The sequence below is a fragment of the Haliotis rufescens genome, unplaced genomic scaffold (genome assembly GCF_023055435.1).
Source record: "Haliotis rufescens isolate VD_foot unplaced genomic scaffold, xgHalRufe1.0.p SCAF_4, whole genome shotgun sequence".
Taxonomy (NCBI): domain Eukaryota; kingdom Metazoa; phylum Mollusca; class Gastropoda; order Lepetellida; family Haliotidae; genus Haliotis; species Haliotis rufescens.
The window spans coordinates 36,827,987-36,850,686 of NW_025964112.1; the positions used below are offsets into that span (position 1 = coordinate 36,827,987).

At 40.9% G+C, this 22,700-nt stretch overlaps 1 protein-coding gene across 4 annotated transcripts in view; it reads right to left on the reverse strand.

The window, feature by feature from the left end:
- LOC124134703 (dual 3',5'-cyclic-AMP and -GMP phosphodiesterase 11A-like) overlaps positions 1-22,700 on the reverse strand; it is a 98,459-nt gene that overhangs the window by 18,667 nt on the left and 57,092 nt on the right. Inside the window, exons 2-10 of one of the 4 annotated variants that reach the window (XM_046499726.2) lie at positions 18,767-18,925; positions 17,414-17,503; positions 14,531-14,668; positions 12,447-12,508; positions 9,994-10,050; positions 8,180-8,294; positions 4,974-5,049; positions 1,076-1,143; positions 466-558 (exon numbers count right to left, since the gene is read on the reverse strand). In XM_046499726.2, coding sequence (XP_046355682.1) covers positions 466-558; positions 1,076-1,143; positions 4,974-5,049; positions 8,180-8,294; positions 9,994-10,050; positions 12,447-12,508; positions 14,531-14,668; positions 17,414-17,503; positions 18,767-18,925 — 858 coding nt within the window. Of the gene's footprint in view, positions 1-465; positions 559-1,075; positions 1,144-4,973; positions 5,050-8,179; positions 8,295-9,993; positions 10,051-12,446; positions 12,509-14,518; positions 14,669-17,413; positions 17,504-18,766; positions 18,926-22,700 lie in introns of all 4 variants that reach the window. The other 3 variants (XM_046499725.2, XM_046499728.2, XM_046499727.2) reach the window with 3 other exon arrangements.

Below are 22,700 nucleotides of genomic sequence, written 5' to 3' on the forward strand. Positions count from 1 at the left end.
AACGCAGTACATTCAGATTAATACTCCTAATCAGCAACATGTTAATAAGGCTGATACTCAAGCCGCTCTTAAAGCGCAAGGAGTTAACACACACAATGCAATCTTTTTTGGCTTCAGTCGCTACATAGCTGGAAGATTAATAATGCGATGTTACATGTACGTCGCAACTGACAAGTCACCCACTATGATGGTTTAAGGGAACAGTTGTAGGTATGACATGACAATGTTGTTTTATTGTTGGAATAAGCATCACCGAGATGGACATGTTCCTTTATATGGAAACATAAAACCAAACGAGGGGGAATGGTTAAATATACAACTTAAATTCATACATTTGAAGAACTGAGAATGAATCATGAAGCTTTAAGTAGTTTGGACATGTACAAAATTTGTTATGATACAAAGTTAAGTAGTTATATGGCCCTTATTTAAACATAAACTTCAAGCAATGCACAAAAATCATACCTCCAGCGCTACCGCCTGTCTGGCAGCTGACAGCGACACCTCCTCGTACAGTAAGGAGTTGTTGATACCCAAACCACAGAAAATGGAGAAAGCCTGGTGAAAAAGATGTTGTGTTTTGTCCTTCTCAAGCATGAAACTAGTTTACTAATGACATTTTTAAGCAATGCGTGTACAAAACATGTAGAAATGTACATTTTTGATATAACAACATAATACTGATGATTGATGACAACAATTGCAAACATGTTCTCACGGTGAAGATATTTGTGCAGCAATACGTCAAATAAACGCCAAATAATTCTTTTTTCTGAGATTCGAAATTCGTCAAATCCGGATACATTGAATATGGGGTATAGCTAAATACATGCAGCCGCTTGTAAAAAAAATATTTCAACCTCCGGACAGATATTCTGCGTATAATTGTTTTTGAAAAACAATTCAGAATGTCTCACTGTTCTCTAGGATTGGTTACAGTTTGGGATTGGCTACAGTTTGGGATTGGTTACAGTCAGAGTGTTAATGATGTTTATGCATGTATGAAGTCCAAACCTCATCTGTTAAACTACTTTAATCTAGAACTAAACCTAAAGCTCCTCATGCGTATACAAACCTCAAACAGTTGATCGTCGTGTTCGTCAAACGGCAGTCCATCTGTTCTGTTGACCACTTGAGCTACGCCTGTGTATAAATCAAATGGTCATAACAGAGTAAGCGCAAGAGGATTATTCGTCGTGGTCAGCAAGTGAATGGAAGCGATAATGGTCAGGGCAATGCTCCATGTAATCAGGCATGACACAGACGATTAGAGCTATGCCCTTTCCATTCTCCATGAACATTTACCCAAATAGAAAATGGCGACTAAATCATTTCCATCATCCATAGAAAAGGTTCAGTACACCCCTATTTCTGAACCATGACATATGGCAAAAATCATGGCATAGGATGACTGACCATAGGAGCTGGACGATACCAATGTCATCAGATAGAACAAACATTTGACAACAAATAAAGAAGATATTGGTGAGTTATGATTGAAATTTACTGACAAAAACATCATTGTAACACAGATTCTGTTTTTGACCTTAGACAATACCTAAAAAAGTATGCAGCTGCAGGATTAAGTAGAACGAGTTACGTTTGATGTTTCATGTGAAAATGTTCCTAAAAGTCTCTACCTGACATGACACGTGAAACAGATCAGTAGCGGGTATAGCCGCTACGTGCTCGGATGACGCATTCCACACTACGTCTCATGTCTCCAGTCAGACGTTGGATCTGTTGATGGGTTAACAACAACCACTCCTGATGCAATGCTGCTTCCAACTGGCGTAAATCATCTTGTTTAGGAGGATCTCGTGCCTGTATGGGCCGCCCCAGAATATCCCAAACATGTTCAAGGGGGTTCAAATCTGGGCTGATTGCTGGCCAGGGTATAGTCGTTATTACATTGGCCCTCACGAAATCCACGACTTCATGCGAACGATGAGGTCTGGCATTGTCATCCATGTACTGAGGTCGAGTAGCAAGAGGGTGGTTGTCAAACTGAGGAACGACGACTGGGCTCAAACGTCCCGGATGTACTGAGCTCCTGTTAAGTTGCCCCTTGTGGTGACCAAATCCAACCTGCAATCATGATACACCCCCAAACCATTACCGAGACCACGCCGTATGCAACAGTCGGTTTAATGTTCCTGGGTGCCTCCAAACTCTCGTTCTTCCATCAGTGACGTGGAACAGAAAGCGACTTTCGTCTGACCAATGGATCCGTCTCCAGGTTCTCAGATTCCAGTGCTGTCGCGCAATACACCATGCTAAACGAACAGCTTTGTGGTGATCTCTCAACAAGGGACGCTTTATGACTCGTCTAGCCGGTTCCTGACGGTTCTGGTGCTGAAACGACGATTGCCCAACCACAGCTGTTTCAGACGAGTTCTTGTTAAAAAGGGTTCCCGGCGTATGAGACTAAGAAGGTCCCTGTCTTCGCGATGTGTCGTTACAGGAGGTCTTCCTGATCTGGGACGGTCCTGTACATCACCGGTCTGAGCACGTTTCTCGACAAAACGGCTTACGACAGTGTGATGATACCCCAAATTCCGACCAATGGCATTACAAGACATTCCTGCGTTATGTATGCCGATTATTTGCCATCTTGGGCCGTTTGATAATCGCCTTCGTGCCATGGTCACACAATGTCATGGAATAACTGTTTAAAACCGAGCTTAAGAAAGCACGTTTGGGTATACTGCTTTTAGAGATATTCGAGCGAAGCATGCTGCACGGGCATATCATGCATGACACGTGAGCTTTCGTCAGGCATGACTGATTACATCAGCTCGAGAAAACATCATTCTTCCCCTCATTATACCTTTCATGACAGTTACAAATATTGGGACCAAACAATAATGAAATATATTAGGGTGGGCTAAACTTTTTTCTTTGTGTATATAATAAGCTATATGTTTATATCACAACTAAATAGTGACGATACCAGGTGCATCCTGCTAACCGGGGGCACCCGTCACAAACACATGAAAGGCAAGTCAATTGTTCACCTGCAACACAGGAATATATGGTACCAGTCAAAATAGAGAAATGCATCGGACATCATTCCTCAAGCGTCAAATTTGGAATGTCTTCCATATGTTTACTATAAATATTTTGAAAGCTTTGCTGAGGTCTTGAATGTTGCAATCGTGATCCAACAACTTCTGAGCAAGACTCGAATGACGCTCATTGACATTTTCGTAGACAGATCATGCTCGATTTTACCTCAAAAGTTGTTAAATATAGACAAAAAAGGCTGAAGCTGCTTGCATATTGCTCGAGATAAAGGGACAGTTGAGTGTTGGAAGGTTGAAGTCTTCCCTCTTGTCATACAGTCTTGTGGATAGTTTTTGTCACTCTGAAGCTATATGCATAGATCTAAGTATGAAACAGATGAGGCTCTTCCATCGGTCTCCTTTATTTATAATTCAAGTGGGTACATCAGTGGAAGGGAATTGCTATTTGACCATTATTGAACTATATAAGATCATCAATATACCAGAAGCAATTATTTCTTTGCCAAAGTCCCTTGTTTTGATTTGGCCAAATTCCGAATTATTATCACAAAGAAAAAGATCGTATACTATTCCCATTAACTACTTACTGTTATCACCTAAACCTTTACGAGAAATCTGGTGATCTATTCTGGCCTGGATTCTTTGAAGGTACACACCAGAAGATGTGTCATCTGCACTTCTTTTCCTTTAATCCCATACCAAGAGAAGTGAATATGTGGGACCAATGATTGTGTAAGATATCAGATATGAAGTGACTGAGTGAGTGAGTATGGTTTTACGCCGCTTTTAGCAATATTCCAGCAATATCACGGCGGGGGACACCAAAAATGGGCTTCACACATTGTACCCATGTAAGGAATCGAACCCGGGTCTTCGGCGTGACGAGCGAACGCTTTAACCACTAGGCTACCCGGCCGCCCCTCAAGTATGTAGGTAATCATGGTTTACGGATGTGTTTTAACCTTGTTTGTTTGTTGTTTAACGCTGCACTGTTAAATAGTCCAGCTATATGACGGCGGTCTGTAAATAATCGAGTCAGGACCAGTCAATCCAGTGATTGACATCTTGAGCATCGATCCACGCAATTTGGATACGATGACATGCATCAACCAAGTCACGGCGCTTGACCACCCGATCCCGTTAGTCGCCTCTTACGACAACCGTAGTCGCTTTTTACGGCAAGCATGGGTGGCTGATGATCTATTCTGACCCTGGATCTTCACGGGTGGTTTTCCCATGTGGTTTATCAAATGCTTCTAACGTTTTTGTTTATAACAGTTCACCAGATCTGTAACTTGAAAGTAAACGATTTTTAACGTGTTTTCTTTTCAGAACCCCGTGGTATCCCGGGTTAGAATAGATCATCAGCAATCCATGCTTGCCGTAAAAGGCGACTGAATATATCGGGTGATCAAGCGTATCATGAATGCGTATCACCGCACCCAAAAAAGCACGGCACTTTGCTGTTAATATTAATCACTGGTTATCTGGTCCTGACTCAATTAATTTCAGGTCGTAGTTATATAGTTTGAATATTGAGCGTTTAACAAACAAACAAAACCTTTCAAAATATGATTGGAAGGACATATGAACTGGATGTCCCGAAGCACCGCGCGCGACGCCCCATTCGTATTGTGTTTGTCTCTCAACATGTAAAAACTAATGACAAAAGTTGTAACTAAAAGCTTTGTAAATAGAATAAATAGCGTCCTTGTTATATGCAAGAGGTTTTAATCCTCCGCCTCGGTGGTCTAGTGGAGAACGGAAGGTCGTTAAATTCTCGTACTTGTTGTTACCCTGTATTGCTGCATTAAGGGGATAAAACAGAGACTTGTCGGCTCGGATATAAGTGTAATAATCTTAGCACGACGTTAAACCCCATTTCACCTCCCCACCTTATAACATTCTGATCATGTATAATTTTCCATGAGGTAAATAAAAGTTTACCTATGATTTGGTAGTTTTTGTCTCTGATCGGCTTACACAAAATACTTCTTGTATGGAAACCGCTCACTTTGTCAATCTGAAAAAAATAGAAATATATTTTTCGAGTAACGGTTTAATGAAATATACAATTCGTAAAGCACTGACATAAAGCACAAAAACATTTTGTTTATCAGAACCGATGCTGAAATGTTTGTAACGGCTGCCCCTTGACTACATGCTGAGACAGACACATCGGCGGATCGTGATAATAAAAAACCCTTTGAGGTTTGATAGATGCTTTAAATAGCTATTAATCATCATGGCATATATCGGAAAATGGAGCCTTGGAAAGTATGGCAAAGTATTTTGCAGAGATAAAAGCTTTCAGCTTCATTACGAGCAAAAGTCTTTCGATATGAGCCCACGGCCACTCAGATATATTTTATAATCTGGCATGTTCAAGTACATTGGCACTTATCGAGATTACGCTGCCGTAATCATTTGTGTTGGGTTCCGTTGACTATCAGAAGTTCTTCCACACACTTTGGAATGCAAGAAAGCGGACATCAGGGCCGGGATTTAGTATTATCCCTTCTTTAAAATTATTTAAAATATCTTAACGCCATTGATGTCAGGGAGACAAATCATCTTAAGTGATGAAGTGTTTCCTAGTTTTCTGACGCCTTTGATTACATACATAACACTCTCTATCGATTGTATCATTTAAAGGCAGATATCATTAAGCGGATACACTTATTGCTAGGGTAGTTTCACCGATGAAGGAATCGCACCAGAATCTAACAATACATGCTGAATCCCACACAAAAAAATGAAATAAATGTACTTGTCACACCTCAGTTAAGACGTCGCCGTTGTAAGTAATCGCGTCTGGACCAGACGATCCAGTGGTTAACATCGTGAGCATCGATCCATGCAATTGGGATACGACATGCAACAACCAGTGATTTATATCATGTTTGTTTGTTTGTTTGTTTGTTGTTTAACGCCACACTCAGCAATATCCCAGTTATATGAGGGCGGTCTGTAAATAATCGAGTCTGGACCAGACAATCCAGTGATTGACATCATGAGCATCTATCAACGCAATTGGGATCGATGACATGCATCAAACAAGTCAGCGAACCTGACCACCCGATCCTGTTCGTCGCCTCTTACGAAAAGCATAGTCGACTTTTACAGCAAGCATGGGTTGCTGAACACCTATTCTACCCCGGATCTTCACGGGTCTGTCCTCACTCTGAGAGACTGCATGTTTTATCCCATCAACAAGTCCTTTTGATTCCCATTGTCTTTCTTTGTGTACATTAAGCTGATGTAATTGATGTCAGTCGGAAGAGTGGTGACTGACATTTTACTGTTTGTTTTACTAACCACACGGCCATTGACATTATGAACTGAGTGTGGGCGTCTGACATTTGCCATGTAATTACCGTTAATGTAGGTGCGATGAACATGATATCCGCAGTGAGCATTAGTCCATCACTATAGTGTGATCGGATGTGAACAGAGGTAAGATGGTCCGTGTTATTGTTTTTTATCCTTATCGGCTGTAAAAACTGCCGTTAGGAGAGTTTACATGTTGAAACATGGGGGGTTCTTTGCTCCAATTGTTAGCAAGTATTAACAAAGGGTTAGAGGGTTGAACATGTTTGGTTGTAGAACACATGTGCACACAAATTGTGCATACATATATGAGGTCACACTCACGCTAATGTTGTACAATACGATACAGAGGCGGATACAGCTTTTTTTAAAGGGGGGGGGGGTGCACAACTAAGATCTATTTATTGTCTTTGGTGGTAATTTATACAGAAATAAAGATTTTTTTCGAAATAAAAAGGCGGGGGGGGGGGGGGGGGGGGTGCGCAACCCCGCAACCCCCTCTGTATCCGTCCATGCGATAACACGATAACGCCCCGAGAAGACCAGGGTTAGAATTGTTATTTTCTTGTTGTAAGAGGCGACAAACGGAATCGGGTGGCAGTGCTGGCTGACTTGGTTGATGCATGTCATCGTGTTCCGATGCTCATGATATAAATCGACCCGTGAAGATTCCGGGGTAGAATAGGTCTTCAGCAACACATGCTTGCTGTAAAAGGGGACTATGCTTGTCGTAAAAGGCGACTAACGGGATCGGGTGGTCAGGTTCGCTGACTTGGTTGATGCATGTCATCGATCTCAATTGCGTTGATCGATGCTCATGATGTCAATCACTGGATTGTCTGGTCTAGACTCGATTATTTACAGACCGCCCTCATATAACTGGGATATTGCTGAGTGCGGCGTTAAACAACAAACAAACAAACAAATAAACATGATATAAATCACTGGATTGTCTGGTCCAGACTCGATTATTGACAGACCAGCGTCATATAGATTGAGTATTGCTGGGTGCGGCGTTAATCAAGAAACAAGCAAACCAAGAAAGAAATTAACAAAGCAATATAACATTGTACAAAAAAATTAATTATATATTTTTCACCTCATGAATGAGATTTCGTATAAAATGAAATAGTGTAGTATGGGGACGACGTTCTTTTTTAAGACTAGGATGTCAACTTTGCTATGACAATAGCTTAATTAACGCAGCAACAAACATAATAACAATATTATGCAGGACGTTTCTATCCGTCGTTTTAGATTTACTTACCCGCCAAAGAAACGTCACTTTATGAAAATAATTCCTGAAAGCTTCCCATTGAAATATCAATGCATTTTGGGAGGTATCTCGTTTAGTCTGTATTAAAATTGAATGTTAACGGCCAAAATGTGACACGATTTATGGATGTAATTGGTCGCCAACTCACAGCTCAAGAAGCGTTCACGGAACAAACTCCCGAATGCTTTCCATGAAAATCAAAATTCACTTGCGTTTCCTTGTGCCTTTTCTGATAGACGGCACCCCAATACGTGGATCCAACATTCTGGTATCGATACAAGCGCCATGTAAGGACAACGAAGAATCAGAGAAACCAGGCTTTAGGACGACTGCATGGTGGCCATCACGGATGTTTTCCAATGCTACGTGAGAACCATCTATAGATTACAGCAACGATACCAGGTCAAAAACTAGATACCCCCCCACCCCAAAAAAAAAAAAAAAAAAAAAAAAAGAAAAAGAAAAAAAGAAAAACCCATTGATATGTCATTGGGGAAACTTGAAGTCACTTTTCTTTTTCGGTTCAGTATATAACACTTCATCATACCTCTGGGTCAAATCGTGCGTCTTGGTAGGCGTCAGCAATGTTGATTGTGTCTCCAGTAATGAGAACCAGTTCAGCAATCTTGTTTCCGAGTTTGAGATCAGAGCAGCTTTCAGCACTGAAATATAGGGGAAGCTACTGGCTTATTTGATGTCCTGAAGGATGGCACGATTGATTATTAAATTGTAATGACGGGTTAATTCCGGACTAGATGTAGTTATTTATAGCAGCGGTATAAGCTGTGCATGTCTTGGAAAGATTGGCGATAAAAACCTGAGGAGCGAGAGCAAGTCCTCATTGAAGTATTTCCTTGTCATACTACAATAGGCACCTGTCTCATGACACTTTCTTCTTCAAGCTCAATTACAAGGGTTTCATATTTCACACTAAGACCGGTATTTATGTGTGTGTGTGTGTGTGTGTGATTGTGTGCGTGTTGTTTTACGCCGTACGCAATATTCCAGCTGTTTGACGTTTAATAATCGAGTCCAGACAATCCAGTGATTAATATTGTGAGCAACGATCCATGCAATCGGGGTAGGGTTACACACCAAGTCACAAGGCCTGAACACCCGATCCATTTAGTCGCCTTTTACGACCGCCATAGGTGGGGGACCACCACGGGGAATTTCAAGGTAGTATATGGCCAACCAATCATTGCAGACAGGGTCAGTGGTTTATGCTACACATACATCTGACAGGTTCATATTGAAAAGCATGTGGTAAATTGAGATAATGACAGTTACAAAACACCACATGCAGTTACACCTCAAAGATCCCGAAAAGGAAAGTTTGTGATACAGCGAAGCAAGCTGAAGGTGTTGGACAAGACATACACGTAAAATCATAGACAGATCTTTTAGGTAGTTAAGTGTATATAAGGCGGACCTTGGCTACCTTTGTTAAAGCGATCGTAGTGTCATGGCTGTCTTAACTGCCGCGACACAGAGATAGCTCTCGTTGACAAAGTAACCGTCGTGGTAATGCTGACGTAAGAGTCTTAATAGAGATTTTCAAATGGGTTCCGTTTCACAAGGTGGTCAAAATTCCATGACTGCTATAACGCCCACGCTTTAACATTGACTAGCGATGGACGTAGCCGTACCATAAGTAGCCTTTAATGCAATCTTATCGGCAAAATGGTCCAACGTGTTAGGTTTACTATAGTTTTCAGGTTAAGATTATTACGTCCAAAGGATCCCGCGCCGATCTTCGCGCTGTGACTGTCGCCTCATCTACTCATGCGCTATAACTATGCTTACAGCAGTTGTAATTAAATGAGGAAAGTGCCACTTTATAAGAGAGAAGATGTTTCCGTGAATCGGTTTGACTAGACTATTATATTTGGTTTGTGCAACCAGACATTAATAATGCTAGTGCTAATTTTTAAACTTGGCAGATTTTATAGATAATTACAGATTCGGGAATATCACAAATACTGACTAATAATACTATATACATCACAGCCCCGTTCCACAAAGCGACTGTTACGTCAACAGAGACTACAGCTCTGAGATAGCTCTGCGACTGGTAGTTGCTTTGAAGCCAATTTATCAATATCCAAAACCGATGGCACCAATTGGACACCATATCATTGACTTCTGTGGGCAATCGAATTTAACTCATATTCACAAAAAGACTTAACCATACTGTGGGTTACTACTGCAGTAGCTCAACGAATGATTTGTGAAACAAAATCCTGTGTCATCTATTGCGAGCGAGCGCATTGTCCATTGGGCTAGTCCATCGATCGCCCCTAGCTTTGCGGAACAGGGCCATGAAGGCCTTGGGTGAAATACAGCATTGAATCTGTTTACCTGGAGAAGGGATTTGCTTGACTGTCTCCATTGTTGGACTTTAGGAACATCTTGCGTCTGAGGGTGCAACCACAGGAAGATGTGCAGATAGAATGAAGCCATTTAGTGCATACATGACGTCAACCACGATAAGTAGTTTAACAGTTACAGTTATCATTCACATACATATCTTACTTTGGCATACAGATTTAACACGCACATACATCGCACAACACTCAACAGGGAAACAGGCAAGCGTTCAGTGGGAAAGTGGAAAGCCAGGGTTGAATATGATACTTTGAGAAAGATTTGAGACTGCGTGTAATTATGAAATCAAACTCAAAGGCACATTGACCTTTAAAATACTAGGACACATATGAACATATTGAAACGGAATGCATAATCCTGATATAACATAATTAATGGGAAACTTGATATGTGGTATTTGCCTTGGTATATAATACGCATGTACATTCAAAACGTCGACGCCAGAGAATAACCAGTCTCGATTATCTGCCGAACAGAATCCATTGGAGTAAAGGGCAAATGTGTGAATAAAATTATACAAATGGATAATTGAAAATCAGTGATAACATCAGGTGTTCGCGAAATGAGTAAGTATGTCCCGCTCTACCGCTAGGTGAGGTGAAATGGGGTTTAACGTCGCGTCCAAGATTATTGCACTTATATAGTGACGCGCATGTACGTGTGTGTTTGTGTGGCTGCTTGTACTACTCCGGACTGATGCCGATTTTTGGTGCTAGCTCATTGAGATACCATGCCGCAGTTTAACATGAATATCCCACGCAGACACAGTATACTGACTCCGAGCCGACCAGTCCTCGTTTTAGCTCCTTAATGCCGAGCGCCAGACAGGGTAACAACAAGTACCATCTCTTAACGTCTTTTGGTATCATGCGGCCGGGGATGGAAACCTCGGACCTTCCGCTCTCCGGGCGGACGCTCTACCACTAGACCACGGAGACGGTCTCTACCGGTAGGACCTGCCACACAATTTGCATAAAAACTACGTGTGTCTTTGTTGCCTAACGCCACACCCAGCAATACCCATGAATGCTTTCATCAGTGTTAATATCAGTCACCTAATGTTGAAGGTCCCGGTCTGTAATTTAGTTTTCTGCAGTCTGTGAGAGCGATACGATAGAACCATCAAAATTCAATATGCCTCTGGGGCATTCTGAGGAAGCGGGTGGCTACGCCCCATAAGCGCCACAATTGGTGTCTCGTACTGTTGCGTCCCTTATATTGATCCAGGGGGCACTGGTGGCCCAGTCGTCTAAGGCGCCACGATTCGCTGTCCAGAATTGCGTCCCTTGGGCACGCCAGAAACCTATGATTGCGGGTTCTAGTCCCGGTTCGCCCCGATTATATTTCTAGGTTTGTCAGCATAATACCCGTGCTCGTGGGTTTCACCGAAGTGGTAGACGTCTGAGACCTGCATCACTTCGGGCTTTCCTCCCACATTAAGCTGACACGCCGTGATATAACTGGAATACTGTTAAAAGCGGCGTTAAACCCAACTCACTCATTCACTTATATTGATCCGTACCAGGATAATGTAAGTGAGTGAGTGAGTTGGTTTTACGCCGCTTTTAGCAATATCCCAGCAATATCACGGCGGGGGACACCGGAAATGGGCTTCACACATTGTACCCATGTCGGGAATCGAACCCGGATCTTCGGCGTGACGAGCGAACGCTTTAACCACTAGGCTACCCGACCGCCCCACCAGGATAATGTAGATACTTGTTGTAATCCTATACTCGCCCTGATTATGATCCTAAGTTTATCATCACTGTGTGCGTTGTCATGGGTTGTGGCCATCCTCCAATATTAAGCTGACACGCTGGGAAAGAACTGAAATACTGTTCCAAAGCGTCTTGAAAAACATACCACCCATTCATTCAACCTCGAAGATTCATAACATATTCCTAAATTCATTTGATAAGGATATAATGATAAAATAGATATCAGTCCACCAGTAAGTGCCTTCCTGTTTGGTGTCACAGAAGTCAACAGTTGCTAAGATGAACATAAGGTGAACATCACATTTTACCACTTACACTGCACTGTATTATTGAGAGTTTAAAAGGCAATTTAAACTATATCATAACGTCAAATGGTAGATCAACTAAAACCACCCATAAGTACAGCTTCATCCTGTTCATCATTGAGAGAAAGACTGAACTCACTGAAATGCCAAATACCCTCCATTGCTTTTATTTCGCTCCGGCTGTTGTCTCAGCCATCGCCAGCCGTTCAAATGATCCCACTTATCAACCTCATGTACACCATGACCTCACGAAGGAGGTCATGTGGCGATCAGTCAAAGCCGAGCTTTACAAGAACGAAAGCGACAGAGTTTGAATTATATGCCCAGAGGTGATCTTGTCCACGAAATTAAATTTCCCAAAGGCAGTGTGTATTGAACCATCGCCAATTGCCAGCTTTACCTTATTGCTGAGTGTCCGTTTCGGAATGGGTAGGCCAAGTCGAAGACCTTGTTGAAAGATGTCTGGAACGATAAGACCCAGAGGGAAAGGTAAAACTGATTTGCCAAGAATGATTATATCACTGAACAGATAGACTAGAAAATACTACAATTCTATTTCCTTTATTAATTGAATTGCTCCCCAACATGTTATTAGGTGTTTGCCTCAAGCCAAACCGACGTTAACCGATATGCACGAATAAACAGATTCTGATAAAAAGAGAAGAGAATAAAACAGTGGCCATAATAAACAGGTCCTTCGGATGTTTAGTGCTAGCATCGTTTTGATGTATAAACACGATTTAGTAATTGCAAAGCATCAGATTGGATACTTGATTTGAAAGAATACATGATATTCTCCAGTGACCGGCTGACGCCTTCGTAGATGAAACACCCTATGCACTTCGTTCTTTCATCCGCGATCACATTTGTCATAATTCATAATTGATTGCGTCAATGAAATTAATACGCCACAATGCTTATTAAAAGTGTGGTTTTATAAAATCAATATAATAATTATTGTAATGAAGGAGGCACATGTAAGATATGGACCGTTTAGGACCACTGGAAATGTCAAATGTTAAATTTACGGAAAATGTGTGATAACGGCATGATAATTATCAGACATGTTCAAATGGTTGACAACTAGCCTTTTCATTCCTACACGTGGGAGTCGTTTACTTCTGACATGTATAGATAAACGACAATGGCCAAAATGAGCGAAAAAAGACGATATTTCCAGCTTCAAGAAAAAATTGAACGATGAGCAAGTCAGTGTTCTTACATGATTTATTACCATATTTTTTTAATGGTTTTATCTACATCGCCTTAGAAAATCACCTTGGGTCAAAGTCTAGCTCATTTTCAATTAAAAGAATTGCTTCCTGAAAAAGCTCTTAAGTCAGCGTTTTCGAAACGTTTTATCCTTAGGTAATACTTTTTGTGTTATTACAAGTCCAAAACATGTTTGTTTTTAAATGAACAAAGTCTAGTTCACATGTGAACATATCTGATGACAACAATTTCTAAACGTTCTGCTCATTTCTTAACTTATACAGATCCAGTGGGCAAAAAGGGCCCTATAACTTGTCCTGTTATGTTGGGTACTAGTTGTTGTTTTGTCAGTATAACAACGATAAACTGACATGACCTATTTTTTTTTTCCCCTGGAATTTATAATGTTTCATATTAATGTTATATTACGTAAGACTACTTTGATGGATCTCTTGATCTGCCTTTCACAAAACTTATTTTGAAGATTCTCTTTTGCAACATTTTCGTTTGGAAAATACCATTATCGATAATTCATTTGTTAGCTTTCTGTAAACTACTTTCACCTGCATTCATTCAAAGGTTACATTTTGGTAAACGATCCATCAGGGAATATTTGTAAATCACACATGCAGCCAGGCAAGGAAATGTTTAATCCACATGTCGCCTTTATCTATGCGCGAAATGTAATCTATAAAATCTGGTTGGAAAAACCAGAATGTTTGAATTATATCATAGAGTTAGTTAGAGTTAAAACATATACTTCAATGATAGTCACTCTATAGTTGTATATCATACTATTACTTCGCTGTGTTATCATACTATTATTTATTGTATTTAATCCGGAATGTGGCGACATATGAATTTCCAAACACATTTTCCATGCAATAATCATCCTTTGACTTGCGAATGCTTACAACAGCATAAGTAATCCTGTGTTTACGGCATGAAGAATATGACGTAATTTATTGATGAACATTTTGACCAAATGTTATCGTTGTTTCGGTTGATGCGTTCGCATTATATCTCCCCCAAATCGCGTTTGTTGTTTTGTGAAATGTGATTATACATGATACAGCTGCTCGAAAGTGCCTCCCCAATCGCACCATCAAGCCAATGTAAATCTCTGTAGCATTCTGAAAACTGTTTGTTTGATACGACTTGTTGTGATCATGATTGGTGAAGAGGACGCTGCGGCCATCGGTTACCAGGTTTCAGTTATGAGGCATGCCAGAAAAAGAGAATGCAGAAAGTCGGACATACGGAAGAACCGACCTCGGTAGTTCCATCCCTGAGCAGCACGGAACATCTCTCACATTTTAGCAGTGTCTGTGCCCTCTGCATGATCTTCAGAATGACGTTCTCGAGGGAGGTTTGGTCTTCACAGAGAGCGTGAACCACTTCCAACAATGCCTAGGAATTATACGACACAGAGGTAATCAATAGCCCAAGTATAGCGTCTCACATACGATGAATTCTGATAAATAAGTTCTTATATAGTTTAACAATGGGAAATTTGAATTTGAGTGTATGAATGTTATAAACAATAGTACAGTAAACTACGGTTATAACGAACTCGAAGGGACCACTAATTTTAGTTCGTAATAACCGCAGTTCGTTATAAGCATATAAACAGCATTTATACAACAAATGGTCGGGACTAAAATAAGTTCGTTATATCGGTCAGCTCGTTATAAGCGTGTTCATTATAACCGTAGTTTACTGTACTTGTATTCGATTATCATATATAACCTGTAACGTTGTACGTACATATCACAAGACGGTCCGGTAGCAGATGTGATATTGAGACATCTATATTGAACACCAAAAGAAACGTGAAATATCCTGTATTGTTTTCATACGTGAACATAGAACCGCACTGGATGACTGAGAACAAATAATTATTCTTTGTCGCCAATACGGTCAGCATACAGTGAACAATCGTGAAATGAATTTCAGCACATGCAGTCATTGGTAGAATGTTCAATGGGATGCATGCGCGCATCAAGCACTGAATGTACATGGTGTTACTGTGGCTAAAATGTTGGCGCATTTATCATTCATCACTCTGCAAACGTCAGCAGCGATCGTGCTCTGTTTACATTAGTTTTAGAGAGAAAGAGGGCTATTGGATTAACCGAAGGAGAACACAGCGCCCAAAGGGTTGTAAACACGTGCAACATGCATGTGTAAACCATCCATTGGTGCAATGCAACTAACGTCACCAACGACCGTAAGCCTGTGGCCGACCGCGACACGTCAAGACCGGGAAATGCATCGTAGTCACTGCAAGAATGCCTCCTTTCGGCCTGTAAAACTGCCCGAAACACCATTAGAATTCATGGCAGGCCTACATCCGCGAGGCGTCGTTCGACGGAAAGGGTCAAGCGATACAGGCAACCAACAAGAGGTACAGTGTTGACTCAAAGTCACCGGACTTTGAACCACGTCAATTGGCGTCAACAACAATGGAGGCGAGTTCTTTTCTCTGACATAGCATTGCAATAATATTATACATAATTGGCGTCTCTTGACATGATTGACGAATGTTGCATTATACCACAGTTATTAGAGCAGCCAAATGTTGCATTACGCCGCAATCATTACATCAGCCGAATGCTGCATTACGTCGCAGGTATTACATTAGCCGAATGTTGCATTACGCCGCAATCATTACAACAACCGAATGTTGCATTACGCCACAGTCATAACATCATCCGAATGTTGCATTACGTCGCAGTCATTACATCAGCCGAATGTTGCATTACGCCGCAATCATTACAACAACCGAATGTTACATTACGCCACAGTCATTACATCAGCCGAATGTTGCATTACGCCGCAATCATTACAACAACCGAATGTTGCATTACGCCACAGTCATTACATCAGCCGAATGCTGCATTACGTCGCAGGCATTACATCAGCCGAATGTTGCATTACGCCGCAATCATTACAACAACCGAATGTTGCATTACGCCACAGTCATTACATCAGCCGAATGTTGCATTACGCCGCAATCATTACAACAACCGAATGTTGCATTACGCCACAGTCATTACATCAGCCGAATGCTGCATAACGTCGCAGACATTACATCAGCCGAATGTTGCATAACGTCGCAGGCATTACATCAGCCGAATGCTGCATTACGTCGCAGGCATTACATCAGCCGAATGCTGTGTTACGTCGCAGGCATTACATCAGCCGAATGTTGCATAACGTCGCAGACATTACATCAGCCGAATGCTGCATTACGCCACAGTCATTACATCAGCCGAATGTTGCATAACGTCGCAGACATTACATCAGCCGAATGTTGCATAACGTCGATGACATTACATCAGCCGAATTTTGCATTACGTCGCAGGCATTACATCAGCCGAATGTTGCATAACGTCGCAGACATTACATCAGCCGAATGTTGCATTACGTCGCAGGCATTACATCAGCCGAATGTTGCATAACGTCGCAGACATTACATCAGCCGAATGTTGCATAACGTCGCAGACATTACATCAGCCGAATTTTGCATTACGTCGCAGGCATTACATCAGCCGAATGTTGCATAACGTCACAGACATTGCATCAGCCGAATGTTGCATAACGTCGCAGGCATTACATCAGCCGAATGTTGCATTACGCCACAGTCATTACATCAGCCGAATGTTGCATTACGTCGCAGGCATTACATCGGCCGAATGTTGCATAACGTCGCAGACATTACATCAGCCGAATTTTGCATTACGTCGCAGGCATTACATCAGCCGAATGAATGTTGCATGACACTATAGACATTACAACAACCGAATGTTTCAATACGCCGCAGTCATTTCAGCAACCGAATGTTGCATTACGACGCAGTCATATTTCAGCAACCGAATATTGCGTTACAGTGCAGTGATTAAAGAAATATATCACGACTGTAAATAGAGGAGTCTGTGCCAGCAATAACAGTGGTTGATAACATGAGTACTCGGTTACACGTTTACAACCATTCTACACTGTTCCTACAATCACGAACCAGGAAGATATTCACCACTAGGATGACTTATGATCGAATCATATGCTTCTTTATCTATTTACTCAGCATTGTAATTTGACGTCTCAGATTCGATCAATCAGGATGCTAAAACAAACGGAAAAACCTCCTCGTACCTTATTTCGCTCATATTCCTTTGAGTATGCCTCAAATATTTGAGCGTTGTGAATACCTATACCACAAAATGTCAGGTACGTTGCCAGCAACTGAAAAATTAAAAACATACAATTAATTATACTTGTGTATGTTTAATGTATCATGTTTGTATTGCAATGATATATGGAAACTGGAAAATCGTATTGCTGCCAGGCTTCCAAAATACACACTTCTCTGTATAAATACTTAATGGAAACTGGAAACATTAAGAAACGGAGGCACTTATAAATATATCATGACAGCTAGGCACGAACATGTTTAGTGGTCTACTAAACTAACTGGTACGACATTATTCAATATGCGATATCCCCCAAAGGCCGTTTGTACCGAAGCGTATAGTAGATAACTTTTTCATAAGTGACCAGAATGATTCTTTCACGGAGTAAGCTCAACATATCGTTGAGGAAATTGTCCCGAGGCTGATTATTGAAGATTTAAGCACCCGAGGACTTCAAGCAGTTGACAGTCTCATTTTCATTTCGCCAAGTCTCGCGACAATCTCGCAAGGGAATTTGGACACATGGATAGCTTTTATTTATGAGACGCGGTGATAAAAGGGAATTCTCTGGATACCGCATTCATGGCGTCTTGAGCGGTGTTTATGCCAGGAGGCGAAATCAGGTTTGGAGACTCAGAGCATGGTCTAGAGTTCATAATTATCATTATCCTTTTTCAAGGATAAACTAGGTGGTGTGATTATGACTCCGTGGTGCATTGTCTTATATTTCCATCACCTCATTTCCAATAAGCCTTTGCTTTAATACATTTCTGTATCACCTCCATGTCGGTAGTAAGCTCTGTTTTTTTTATGGCGATGAGTTCGTTCATGAACAACATATCGGAGTCGCGAATAACGTTATTTTATGGGTTGTAGTTCAATCATAAAAATGATTTCATTGGATTTATCAAAGAGGACAAGATCAGGTCTGTAGCCTGGATAGGTCTGAGGCTGTTTTCGGCCTATTTTCAAAGAATTTTGTATTGATCATTTTCCATGACGCCCTCTACATTTCTGGGTCGTACCATGGATGGACCCCTGTTTCAAAGACACAAACATAGCAGAGACGATGATAAAAAATTCAAGCCACTCCATCATGTCGCTTTAGATACTGCGTTTGTGCCAAAGCTGGGCATCAACTGACAATGTGTTGGACAGTCTTATTAAGCTCATTGCATAATCTACATTTCCATTACGCCCTCTACATATTCTGGGTCGTACCTTGGATGGATCTCTGTGTGAAAACCACAAGCATGACGAAGACGGTAATACAAATATTATCATCATTATTTTTTTGGAAAGATAATTAACTTACATTCTCGTCATCTTTAGTAAAGACCTTCTCGCTTCCTGTTTTGTTGAGGACCTGGGCCACACCCACAATCTCGTCATCTGCATTTTTGATTGGCTGACACAGCAAGGCTTCCGCCCTGTACCCAGTTATTCTTCCAATTTCATCGTTGTACCGAGGGTCCTGAAACAATATGTTCATCACAAATTAGAACCAAATATGAAAATTACATACATATACAAAAAACAACGTCTGATACCTGTTGAGTACGACACAGTCACCAATGTAAAAGCTCCTTGTAAGTTGTCAGTTAAATCGGGAACCTTATGACGCCAAGCAGTATCAAAAATTTAATTTGATTGTCAATGTGTTTTTATGATATAACTAGCTAATGCGTAAATCAAACACGTTAAAAGGCATTTTCTCCATAATTTCTGCATGTTCTTGTTCACATAATGAAGACATAGGTCTTTTTCTTTTTTTAATCAGTTTCTGTTCTTGTTTGTATATTTTACTTGTTGATTAACGCCGCGCTCAGCAATATTCCACTGATATCACGTCGGCCTGTAAATAATCGGTTGTCGAGCAGTCAACCCTGTGATTGACATTATGCGGAACGATCCACACCGTTGGGGTATGATAAAACAACCAAGTCACAAAGCCTTATCATCTTATCCATTTATTTACCTCTTAAGTGAGTGAGTGAGTGAGTTGGGTTTAACGCCGCTTTTAACAGTATTCCAGTTATATCACGGCGTGTCAGCTTAATGTGGGAGGAAAGCCCGAAGTGATGCAGGTCTCAGACGTTTACCACTTCGGTGAAATCCACGAGCACGGGTATGGTGCTGACAAACCTAGAAACATAATCGGGGCGAACCGGGATTCGAACCCACAATCATAGGTTTCTGGCGTGCCCAAGGGACGCAACTCTGCACAGCGAATCGCGGCGCCTTAGACGACTGGGCCACCCGTGCCCCCTGCCTCTTAAGACCTATTCTAACTCCAATTCCACTCTGGCTTATTCTGTATCGTTTGTATGTGTGTATATGAATGTGTATTTTGAAACCTTGTATGTTTTTCATCAATTTCATCTTAAAAGTATTTTGCCTAATTTCCATTTGAGTTGTTATTAACTTATTTGTCATTGGCCTTCAGTGTTCATATCATACGTTGTCCTCTTAAAGTTACTTAAAGCGCCGCAATTCGCTGAGAAGAGTTACGTCCCTTGGGCACGCCAGGAATCTGTGATTGTGAGTTCGAATCCTTGTTCGCCCCGATTATGTTCCAGGTTTGTGAGCTCCATACCCGTGCTCGTGGGTTTCACGAAAGTAGCAAACGTCTGTGGCCTGCATCACTTCGGGTTTTAATTCCACATTAAGCTTACACGTCGTGGTATAACTGGAATACTGTTAAAAGCGGCTTTCAACCCAATTCACTAACTTGAACACTGAAACTAAATTGAACTGAACAAATAAACTTAGCGTTTGTTTGTTTGTGTCACCAAAGGCTGAGAGCAGCTTCCCTCTTTGGTTCAAGTTCCTCGTTTCCCGAGATGTAGATTTATCATGCAAAACTGGCTCCCACAGGAGATATCGCTTGGGTGAGATCCAGCGATATCTACATTGTAGATATCACTGCAATGAAACTGCATCACAATGCTTTGCAGACCATTGTGACGTCATTGGTTACCATGACGTGACAATCAAATGACATCACTAATGGCTCTGCTACTGAAGCTGTTAGCAGTACTTTTTACACTTAAGACACTGCTTATTACTGTCTACAAACTGAAAAAATTGGAAGAATGACGTTGGATGATAAATAAAACCTCACCCTCGTGTCTTTTGGAATCAAATATATCAACACTCGTTGATAAAAGTGGAAATAATCCTCGGCAAGCCTCGGAGTTTTCCAACTTTTATCAACTCGTGTTGATATGTTTGATATCAAAAGACACGAGGGTGAGATTCTCTATGTCTTCTCTTATAATTTCAAATCAACATAAGGCTGTATTAATGTCAAGAATGAGATTGTTATGCCGAAGAACATCCTCGACCAAACTGTGTTGTATTGAACAAATAGATTAAAGAGTACCGCTCCGTTTATTACTTTGATTGGGAGTTGAATGAGTTTGGTTGCAATTGCACTCATTTTGTAAAACAATTTTCACGGCAAAGAGTTGTATTTCATCAGAGTTGGATGACACAGATCTTAATGTGTCCATATTACGATGTTACCTATTTCTGACAAACATTGGCTCGACAAACATTGGATCTCAAATATCATGAGGCAATTGTAGTCATGGGAGTAGACTAAAGAAACTTTTTTATGCTCCCGATAATGAAAATGTGGCTCATGCCAAATAGATATTGGCTTTTCAAAACTGCATTGCCTTCCGCATTCGTGATCTTTACATTAGGAGATGAGCGATCAATTTGCTTCACCATAAAACATGTAATAAGTATTCCCTTCAAGGCCTGTACTTGTGGCATATACATTACTGCCATCATGCTTACTGGGACTTAACACGCGAAATCCTCTATGCTTAGAATCATGTTTTCCAAAACAGTTACTTATACTTAAATCTTATGTCCTGTGTCTTATGTCTGTGACCAGCGTATATTGTGTGCAATTCCCTGTTTTGACTTGTATCACATGTTCTCGTATTTCTTCAGGTGAATAATTGCCTTGCCTTTGCATGTGTTCGTGACGGGTGCCACCGGTGGTCACCTTTTCGTGAACACCTGGTATATGATAGTCATTCATCATCATCATCATCATCATCATCATCATCATCATCATCATCATAATAATCAAATGATCATGATATAGTCATAATCGTACTATCGACCCTGCTTATAGCACAGATTTCGGGTGAATATGGAACGGGTTTTGTCGCTTTTATTCATACATTGATTTCATGCATTTTCCATATACATCCAGATAATATCGTTCCACAACAACTTTCCAAAACGTGGAGTATAATTCATTGTGTAATGTATTAATTTTCAATATATATACATGTACATAATCACCCAACGTAAGCTGAAAAAGGCATTTAGTCATAAAAGGTTATTGAAAATATACCCATGATCAAATCACATCGTCCTAAACTGTACATGTAGCTCTAATCGACCAGTATGTGATCGAAATAATAAATTACAGACTGACAAGGATATTGGATTTTTAATCGACTAATCATGTGTTTTTATTGATAGTTACTATGGCATCGTTTGCAATATATTAATGTATAAAAATGATTCTCAATCCGCTTCTTAAGGAAACACTTCCACGATAAGATACTAAATTGTCATACATACATGTATGTTATTATTCATTGTGTCATAATCTAATATATATGGTCAAGTGGGTAGTGTCTTTGTGCCGAGAGCGGAAGGCCTGTGGTTCGATTCATAGCCGCGTCATACCAATGGACGTTATAAATGGTAATTCCTGTTTGTCTGAGTAGGGTACCCATGATAAACGGTGACAAGGTATCTTAGTCGGCTGGCACTATTAAAACGGCATTAGTCCTGACTAGTACCAGCACACAGACACACAGTCACACACACACACACACACACACACACACACACACACACACACACACACACACACACACACACACACACACACACACACAGACACACACACACACACACACACACACACACACACACAGAGACAGACAGACAGACAGACAGACACACACACACACACACACACACACACACAGAGAAACAGATGCATGTTCATCGCACTGTAAGTGCAAGTATCTTGAAAGCGACGTTGAACACCATTTCACCCCACCTCAACCACAACGCATTCTGAAAAGGCATATATCCTTACAGTGTCACAGAAAATATACATACTTTCGTGCACATCACCGCTAAAATCGACCAGAACTAGATCGAGTTAGCAAATTACAGACTAAAAAGGATACGTGATTGTCATCCGA